The 10,823-nt window shown below is 43.3% G+C and overlaps 1 protein-coding gene across 1 annotated transcript; it reads left to right on the top strand.

Moving 5' to 3' along the window:
- The first annotated feature begins 904 nt into the window (after positions 1-904).
- Positions 905-8,097, top strand: LOC129717047 (uncharacterized). The gene is made up of 3 exons (XM_055666892.1): positions 905-1,076; positions 6,618-7,558; positions 7,735-8,097. The coding sequence occupies exons 1-3, from the start codon at positions 905-907 to the stop codon at positions 8,095-8,097; spliced, it is 1,476 nt and encodes a 491-aa protein (XP_055522867.1).
- Positions 8,098-10,823: the final 2,726 nt, after the last annotated feature.

Raw genomic sequence — 10,823 nt, 5'->3', positions numbered from 1 at the left:
TACACGGTGACAAAAAAGTCCGGTCACACTTTTTTGGGGTCGCCTGTAGCCTACACGTTGCATCTCTCTGGTGCCATCTGTTAGATTTTATATTATTCCTAAGATTATTAATAGTTGAAATCACCCAAATTAAAATCCATCTCCATTTAACGTATTTTGTAAATGCACCCAAAATGACTGCGATCGAAACGCAGCTTTCTACAGCTTCCGACTGGAGCTTGTACTTCTATTCAGCTCAGTTAGTTGTTCTCTTTTATTATGACCCTCTATCAGACCGGTCACTATACCCGCGTGTGCAAATAAATCCCGTTGAAAAATATATATTGAATATTTTAAGTTTAGTAAAGCGGGCAATGTATGTAGTTTCGCGGGAATGCGAAGATGAACGGGAATAGAAGGTGTGACTAGAATTAGAAAAAAATTTCCCTCGTCCAGAAGGGACTCGAACCCGCGATCTCCGTTGTCTCCGGCAAGGTGTTTTGGCCAATTAAACTACTGGGTAAGGGTAACTCTTCCTAAGACCAATGTCGAATCACCCTCTACTATTGTGTTCCCGCATCTCATCGCGGCGTGCTGAGGTCGCCCGACACGTGTTATTTGCCCGTACTGGAAATTATCCCAAAGTGCCCACGGAACGCGAATGAACCTAATACCCACCCAAGTGCAACACTAACCCGGATTTCGGTTATATCACCGAAGTAACGATCGGTTCCCGCTACACCTTTTACAAACATCACCCGCAGCAAATAGTTGCCCTCTTGAGAGTTCCTGCTAATAAAATAAATACAAGGCCTGCTTACTGACAGGCACAGGTGAGTGTCTGTCCAAATAATCTATCCCAACAAATCGGTGCTTCCTGGGTCTTCTCGCTCATTGCAGCCTATTGTACACACAATTTACCACCATGGCGGAGAAGAAATTCAAGCAAAAGGAATTGAAACGTCGGAATATCATCGATTCCATCTCACGCATCGAGGATTATCTACAAAACTACAATCACGATCGAGACCAACACGAATTAGCGATACGGTCAGAAAAACTGGATAGTTTGATGGAAGATTTCGAGACAGTACAAGGTGAATATGAAATTTTGGATGATAGTGAATCATTTATGGCATCGAATACGCAATTGAGGGCTCAAATGGAGGAGAAGTTTTTTCGGATTAAAGGTGGCTTGATTTCTAAACGTCCTCCCCCTGTCGCAAACCCTGTGCAACCACAGAATTTAGCTCCGGTCATACCCCACACCTCTAATGTGAAACTTCCCACTATCGCATTACCTGTATTTGACGGTGATCTTAATGAGTGGCTTACCTTCCATGACTCATTTGCCTCTCTTATCCACACATCGGCTGAAATCCCTAGCATTCAAAAATTTCAATACCTTCGTTCTTCATTAAAAGGCGAAGCGTTATAACTTATCGAGTCTTTAACCATAACCGCAATTAATTATGCCGTTGCTTGGCAAGCATTGCTTGATAGGTACTCCAATGAATATTTACTGTAGAAAAAGCACTTACAATCTTTGCTAATCGGTGTTAAGGTCTGCAGTAAATCGCCTCTAGCACTACGTACCATAATTGAAGAGTTCGAACGACATGTTAAAATACTTTCCCAGTTAGGCGAACCCACACGACACTGGAGTAGTTTGTTGGTACAGTTGCTTTGTTCGCGATTAGATGATCGTACCCTCAAAGACCGGGAGGAATATATATCTAATGATGGTGAACATACCTACGCTAATCTCATCAGTTTCTTAACAAAAAAATCCAGAGCATTGGAATCGCTATCCATGGGCTTAGAATCAACAGTACCGTCCCACAATAAAATAACTCACGCACCAAAACAGTTGAAGCTACTATATTCCCCCCGCCAATCGTATTAATGCTTACGCTGCATCAGATAATCCCCAGCCTCGTTGTTTAGCATGCAATCAGTATCATCTTTCAGTAAAGTGCCCCGTCTTCGAGAGAATGCCACTGAAAGATCGTTTGCAACTAGTAAACACAAAAAGGATTTGCAGTAACTGTTTCAGAAGCGATCATTTCGCTAGAAATTGTAATTCATCCTACTCTTGTCGCATTTGCCAAAAACGGCATCACTCGCTATTGCACCCCGGCTTTGAAACCACTGGAACTAACAACGAGATACCAAATCGAAACTTCGGACAATCAAATTTCCGCCAACAAACCGTCAGCTCTAATTTGATCAATATTATAGAGAAAAACACATCAAAACCCGACTCACTGATGATGTATAACGCTGCAATGGGATCCAGATCGGTGAATGTTTTGCTCTCGACTGCCGTTTTAGGTATTATTGATGGCTTTGGAAGGGGACATTTGGCTCGCGCACTTTAGATTCGGGATCGCAATGTAATGTGATGAGCGAGCGTCTTTGTCAGCAGCTTCGTCTACCCAGACATCGTATTAACCAACCCGTCTTTGGTGTTGGTGAATCAAAAACCCGAGTGACTGCTTCAGTAGCAACTGAGATCCAATCGAGATTCGGTGATTTCTCATGTACAATAAATTGTCTGGTATTACGCAAATTAACATCCTATTTGCCTTCAACCAGCTTTGCCGCAAATAGATGGACCATCCCTAGTGAGTTACCTCTTGCAGACCCAGAATTCAATGTATCCCGAAAAGTGGATCTCATCATAGGTGCGGAACATTTTTATACACTGTTAAAGGGTGGCCGGATGGAAATAGGCAACCCATCACCAACTCTTGTTGAGAGTATGTTTGGATGGCTTGTCTCGGGTAGGGTTGATATGGAGACTGATTCCCGACCACTGGTGTGCTGTTTATCTACTTTAGATACGCTAGAACTTACCATGCCTTTATTGAGGAATTTTTGTCGTTAGGACATATGCGCGAGATATCCGCTGATGAATGTGAACCCGCCACAGTATTTTATCTCCCACATCATGCTGTCATAAAAGTCACTAGTACGACAACCAAGGTTCGAAGTGTTTTCGACGCATCAGCAAAATCGAGCACTGGCTATTCCTTGAATGATACACTTTTTGTCGGTCCGGTCATCCAAGAAGATTTACTTACCCTGGTTATCCGGTTTCGCAAATATAAGGTTGCACTTCTGGCGGACATTGAAAAAATGTACCGCCAAGTTTCGAAACACCCTGATGATCAACCTCTCCAACGCATATTATGGAGATTCAGTCAAAACGACCCAGTTAAAAAATATCAGCTCACCACAGTTACCTACGGTTTGGCACCATCATCATTTCTAGCCACCAGGACGTTAAAGCAGCTAGCAGACGATGAAGGAGAATCTTTTCCACTAGCCGCAGAAGAATTAAAACACAGTTTTTATATGGATGATTTTATTAGTGGAGCGTCGGACATTAAAACTGCATCCCAACTATGTACACAAATGATCGCGTTGCTTAATTTGGGCGGCTTCCGTTTGAGAAAATGGTGCTGCAATTTTCCCGAAGTTCTGGCTGACTTACCATCCGAATATATCAACACACAATCTGCCAGATCATTCGACACGGAGAAGGCTGTAAAGACACTGGGAATCAGTTGGGAACCCACATCTGATGTACTTCGATTTGGTTTAAGCACGCATACAATTGTAAAGCCGATTACAAAACGAAGCATTTTATCCGTGATAGCTCGTTTATACGATACACTTGGATTGATAGCCCCGATCGTGGTTCGAGCCAAAGTGCTGATGCAGCATTTGTGGACGTTAGCTATAGACTGGGATGAAGAGGTTCCAGTAGAGGTGAAAACAAGGTGGAAGAAATTTGTCTCGGAATTACCCGATTTATCATATTTTCGTATTAACCGATAAGCATTTGGCGAAGGGGAAATACAATTGCACTGCTTCGCAGATGCATCTGAGATAGCGTATGGCGCTGTTATATACATTAAAACCATCGGTGCCTCTGGAGGTGCAGTATTCCTAGATTGGAGCTTTGCGCTGCAAAAACCGCAGCCCATCTTTTTCGCAAAGTGCAATTGGCTTTAGACGTCCAGTTTTCATCAGTATGGTTTTGGTCGGATTCGATGGTGGTACTTCATTGGCTACGTATGTCACCGCACACTTGCAAGACCTTTGTAGCAAATAGAATAGCAGAAATTCAGGAGTTAACCCATAATGCGAAATGGTTGCATGTGCCGGGAAGAGCTAACCCGTGGTTTGTCGGTAGGAGAATTAGTGAACAGCAAACTTTAAAAATATGGACCTGAATGGTTGCATGAGGGGGAGGGACATTGGCCCAAGCAAGAATTGGAAGCCTTCACCACACCACCAGATGAAATTCTTGAACGAAAAGCCGCTATCTTTGTTATTCAAACAGTAGTTTCAAGCGACACATTGATAAACCGTTTTTCCTCCTTTCATCGTATGATACGAGTCATTGCATATTGCTTACTCTTTGTCTGCACTTGCAAAGGTGAAAATTTAGCAGACTCCGTTGTACTTTCCGTTGATGAACTTAATGTTACCAAAACCACCTTGATAAAATTAGTACAAAGAGAAGCCTTTGGGGATGAAATCAAGCAATTGGCAGCAGGTAATCAATTGTTTAAAAGGTCCAGCCTCAGACTTCTGAACCCATTTTTGGATATGGCTGGTGTGATGCGAGTTGGTGGCCGGCTCAGACTTTCGGATGAAGGATACGATTTCAAGCACCCAATACTACTACCTGGATTTCATTACTTTACTCGTTTACTGTTGATGTCAATCCATTTGAAAACCCTACATGGGGGAGTTTCGCTCACACTTGCAGTCACTCGTAATGAATTTTGGCCTATTAATGGTAGGCGAGCAGTGCGTAACACGATTCATAAATGCTATCGCTGCATTCGTGCGAATCCTCAACCGATAAAACAACCTATAGGGCAATTGCCACATGCCCGTGTCAGTCCTAGTCGCCCATTTTCCATCACTGAAATCGATTATTGCGGACCAGTTTTTGTTAAAACTCCGGGACGGAAAGCATCCCCGATTAAAGCTTATATAGCAATATTTGTGTGTTTTAGCACTAAGGCTGTGCATATCGAGTTAGTGGGCGATTTAAGCACAGCATCCTTCATGTCCGCACTTAGACGCTTCATTGCCGTCTTCGAGAGAATGCCACTGAAAGATCGTTTGGAACTAGTAAACACAAAAAGGATTTGCAGTAACTGTTTCAGAAGCGATCATTTCGCTAGAAATTGTAATTCATCCTACTCTTGTCGCATTTGCCAAAAACGGCATCACTCGCTATTGCACCCCGGCTTTGAAACCACTGGAACTAACAACGAGATACCAAATCGAAACTTCGGACAATCAAATTTCCGCCAACAAACCGTCAGCTCTAATTTGATCAATATTATAGAGAAAAACACATCAAAACCCGACTCACTGATGATGTATAACGCTGCAATGGGATCCAGATCGGTGAATGTTTTGCTCTCGACTGCCGTTTTAGGTATTATTGATGGCTTTGGAAGGGGACATTTGGCTCGCGCACTTTAGATTCGGGATCGCAATGTAATGTGATGAGCGAGCGTCTTTGTCAGCAGCTTCGTCTACCCAGACATCGTATTAACCAACCCGTCTTTGGTGTTGGTGAATCAAAAACCCGAGTGACTGCTTCAGTAGCAACTGAGATCCAATCGAGATTCGGTGATTTCTCATGTACAATAAATTGTCTGGTATTACGCAAATTAACATCCTATTTGCCTTCAACCAGCTTTGCCGCAAATAGATGGACCATCCCTAGTGAGTTACCTCTTGCAGACCCAGAATTCAATGTATCCCGAAAAGTGGATCTCATCATAGGTGCGGAACATTTTTATACACTGTTAAAGGGTGGCCGGATGGAAATAGGCAACCCATCACCAACTCTTGTTGAGAGTGTGTTTGGATGGCTCGTCTCGGGTAGGGTTGATATGGAGACTGATTCCCGACCACTGGTGTGCTGTTTATCTACTTTAGATACGCTAGAGTCAATTGATCACAATTTAGAACGCTTTTGGAAGATAGAAGAGGTTAACATCTCGACAGCAACCCCTACTGAACAGTATTGTGAGGAGTTTTACAAACAGACTGTGGATAGAGACGCTACAGGTCGATATGTGGTCAAATACCCAAAAAAGACGGTTTTTCTAATATGCTAGGGCAATCTTATGATAACGCCCTTTGTCGCTTACAAAGTTTGGAGCGGAAACTAGAGAAAAATGAGGATTTAAAGAGAACTTACCATGCCTTTATTGAGGAATTTTTGTCGTTAGGACATATGCGCGAGATATCCGCTGATGAATGTGAACCCTCCACAGTATTTTATCTCCCACATCATGCTGTCATAAAAGTCACTAGTACGACAACCAAGGTTCGAAGTGTTTTCGACGCATCAGCAAAATCGAGCACTGGCTATTCCTTGAATGATACACTTTTTGTCGGTCCGGAGGGACATTGGCCCAAGCAAGAATTGGAAGCCTTCACCGCACCACCAGATGAAATTCTTGAACGAAAAGCCGCTATCTTTGTTATTCAAACAGTAGTTTCAAGCGACACATTGATAAACCGTTTTTCCTCCTTTCATCGTATGATACGAGTCATTGCATATTGCTTACTCTTTGTCTGCACTTGCAAAGGTGAAAATTTAGCAGACTCCGTTGTACTTTCCGTTGATGAACTTAATGTTGCCAAAACCACCTTGATAAAATTAGTACAAAGAGAAGCCTTTGGGGATGAAATCAAGCAATTGGCAGCAGGTAATCAATTGTTTAAAAGGTCCAGCCTCAGACTTCTGAACCCATTTTTGGATATGGCTGGTGTGATGCGAGTTGGTGGCCGGCTCAGACTTTCGGATGAAGGATACGATTTCAAGCACCCAATACTACTACCTGGATTTCATTACTTTACTCGTTTACTGTTGATGTCAATCCATTTGAAAACCCTACATGGGGGAGTTTCGCTCACACTTGCAGTCACTCGTAATGAATTTTGGCCTACTAATGGTAGGCGAGCAGTGCGTAACACGATTCATAAATGCTATCGCTGCATTCGTGCGAATCCTCAACCGATAAAACAACCTATAGGGCAATTGCCACATGCCCGTGTCAGTCCTAGTCGCCCATTTTCCATCACTGAAATCGATTATTGCGGACCAGTTTTTGTTAAAACTCCGGGACGGAAAGCATCCCCGATTAAAGCTTATATAGCAATATTCGTGTGTTTTAGCACTAAGGCTGTGCATATCGAGTTAGTGGGCGATTTAAGCACAGCATCCTTCATGTCCGCACTTAGACGCTTCATTGCCAGACGTGGCTGCCCGCAAGAGATTTTTTCGGACAATGGTACAAATTTCGCCGGTGCTAAAATTGAACTGCATGGCCTGTATCAAATGCTCAAGAATCGTACCGAAAATAACCGTATCGCAAATAGTCTCGCAACGGAGGGAATCACTTGGCATAGTATACCACCACGTGCGCCAAACTTTGGCGGCCTATGGGAGGCTGCTGTGAAGGTGGCGAAAACGCATCTCCGTCGTCAACTGGGAAATACAACACTGTACTATGAGGATTTGGAGATGGTATTAACCCAAATTGAGGGCTGTATATGAACTCTCGGCCACTAGCCCCTTTGTCTGAAGATCCCAATGACATGGAAGTTATTACACCGAGTCACTTTCTTATCGGTTCATCTTTGCCAGCTATACCCAATTCAGATTGGAAAAATGTGCCGATCAATAGACTAAACCACTTTCAGTTCGTGCAACTAAGAGTGCAACAATTTTGGTGCCGCTGGAGAAGCGAATACCTGAAGGAGCTTCAGCGACAATCCTACATAAATCCGGAAAAGGTTAACCTCAAGGTTGGTCAACTGGTAATTCTGAAGGATCAACTTATGCCACCCACTCAATGGCCATTGGCGCGTATTGATGCGCTTTATCCTGGGCGAGATAATATTTCTCGAGTTTTATTGCTGAGAACATCATCTGGAATATTTAAAAGACCTTCGTGCAAGGTGTGTCCGTTACCTTGTGCATTCGACGAGTATGACGAAACCAGCGCAACCCCCAACCATGCTGGAGACGACGCGGATAATTCGGAGCAAGCAGTTTATAATTAGAAATTAAGTACAATTGTGAAATAATTAATTTCAGGTGGCCAGTCATGTTAGATTTTATATTATTTCTAAGATTATTAATAGTTAAAATCACCCAAATTAGAATCCATCTCCATTTAACGTATTTTGTAAATGCACCCAAAATGACTGCGATCGAATCGCAGCTTTCTACAGCTTCCGACTGGAGCTTGTACTTCTATTCAGCTCAGTTAGTTGTTCTCTTTGATTATGACCCTCGATCAGACCGGTCCCGTTGAAAAATATATATTGAATAGTTATTAAAAATTGAAGTTTAATTACACAATACAAGTGGTTTAATTTGGTGATACCCCAACGCTACAAAACCTGTGATCTATCCCAGACGATTCAGTGTCATAATGTCAAATGAAAGGGTTAACTTTGCTGCCCAAAGTGACAGAGTTTCGTTTCTGTGCAGTTTGTTTACATTGAGTTGTGAGTCATGGCAGAGTTAAGAGCAGCTGTTATCGCTGAATATGTGAAAGGGTCAAACCCGGACACATATTCAAACACCTAAAACCGCTCGGAATCAACCGGAAATTCGTGTACCGGACCATAAATCGGTACCTAGAGACCGGAGGCACCGAGGACAAGGCAGGATCTGGACGACCAAGGTCTGTGAGAACTCCAAAGCTGAAAAAGATTATACGAGACCGGATTCGCCGGAATCCCGTCCAATCTGCACGGAAGCTGGCCAGAAACCTTAAAATGAAACGAGAATCAATCCGCCTGTTTCTGCGCAAGGATTCAAAATTTACACCGTACAAAAAACAGGTGGTTCATGGGGTTACCAAAGCTACAAAGCACAAGAGGTACCAACGGTCGTGGGAGTTGCTCGGTTGGCGCGCAGATGACGAGATTATTTTTTCGGACGAGAAGCTGTTCGTTTTGGAGCAAACAGTCAATCGCCAAAATGATCGAGTTTGAAGTGTGAGCCTCCAGCAAGCTCCTGCGGACAAGCTGAACGTTTCCCGGTTCCAAAACAAGACGTCAGTGATGGTTTGGGGAGCTATTTGCAAGAGAGGTAAACTGCCTCTTATTTTTATCGATAAAGGGGTCAAAATCAACGCAGCGTACTACCTGAACACGGTTTTGTATAAAAATGTTCTGCCGCAAGCTGAACTATTGTTTGAAGACGATTACTACTGCTTCCAGCAAGATGGCGCCCCATCCCACACCGCAAAGGTTGTTCAGGCGTGGTGTGAGGAAAACTTGACCGATTTCATTTCGAAGAATGAATGGCCTCCGTCGTCTCCGGATCTGAATCCACTGGATTATTTTGTATGGGAATACATGATGTCGAAGCTGAACGACTATAAAATAACAAATTTGGAGCGATTCAAGCGAGTTATCACGAAAATCTGGGACGAGATGCCGATGGAGCACGTGCACGCCGCTTGCGACTACTTTCCGAGACATATGAGGCTGGTACGATCAGAGAAAGGTGGTGTAATTCCGAGATATCGTCTGTGAAGTATCTTTATGAGTTACTGAATAAAGCTATGAAAGCCATGTGTGTGTGTGTATGTATGATTGTTAATATGCAGATTTTTATTCTCACTCTCTTTTCTCAGAGATGGCTGGACCGATTTTCATGAAAGTAATTGCAAATGAAAGGTTTAGTTGCCCCATAAGCCCCTATTAAATTTCATTGTAATTGGATTTTTAGTTTAGAGGTTATGTATTAAAATGTGAAAATCATGAAACATCATGAAATATCATTATCTCAGAAACTACAAAACCGATTTGAACAGGATTGGTTTCAAAAATAAAAAAAAAACTACACGGTGACAAAAAAGTCCGGTCACACTTTTTTGGGGTCGCCTGTAGCCTACACGTTGCATCTCTCTGGTGCCATCTATATGTCAAATGAAAGGGTTAACTTTGCTGCCCAAAGTCACAGAGTTTCGTTTCTGTGCAGTTTGTTTACATTGAGTTGTGAGCCATGGCAGAGTTAAGAGCAGCTGTTATCGCTGAATATGTGAAAAGGTACAAACCCGGACACATATTCAAACACCTAAAACCGCTCGGAATCAACCGGAATTTGTGTACCGGACCATAAATCGGTACCTAGAGACCGGAGGCACCGAGGACAAGGCACGATCTGGACGACCAAGGTCTGTGAGAACTCCAAGGCTGAAAAAGATTATACGAGACCGGATTCGCCGGAATCCCGCCCAATCTGCACGGAAGCTGGCCAGAAACCTTAAAATGAACCGAGAATCAATCCGCCTGTTTCTGCGCAAGGATTCAAAATTTACACCGTACAAAAAACAGGTGGTTCATGGGGTTACCAAAGCTACAAAGGACAAGAGGTACCAACGGTCGCGGGAGTTGCTCGGTTGGCGCGCAGATGACGAGATTATTTTTCGGACGAGAAGCTGTTCGTTTTGGAGCAAACAGTCAATCGCCAAAATGATCGAGATAAGACGTCAGTGATGGTTTGGGGAGCCATTTGCAAGAGAGGTAAACTGCCTCTTATTTTTATCGATAAAGGGGTCGAAACCAACGCAGCGTACTACCTGGACACGGTTTTGAATAAAAATGTTCTGCCTCAAGCTGAACTGTTGTTTGAAGACGATTACTACTGCTTCCAGCAAGATGGCGCCCCATCCCACACCGCAAAGGTTGTTCACGCGTGGTGTGAGGAAAACTTGACCGATTTCATTTCGAAGAATGAATGGCCTCCGTCGTCTCCGGATCTGAATCCA

Source organism: Wyeomyia smithii, chromosome 1 (assembly GCF_029784165.1).
Source record: "Wyeomyia smithii strain HCP4-BCI-WySm-NY-G18 chromosome 1, ASM2978416v1, whole genome shotgun sequence".
In the NCBI taxonomy this organism is placed as follows: Eukaryota; Metazoa; Arthropoda; class Insecta; order Diptera; family Culicidae; genus Wyeomyia; species Wyeomyia smithii.
The sequence above is the reverse complement of the archived record's forward strand: the minus strand, read 5'-3'. Positions and strand labels throughout refer to the sequence as shown.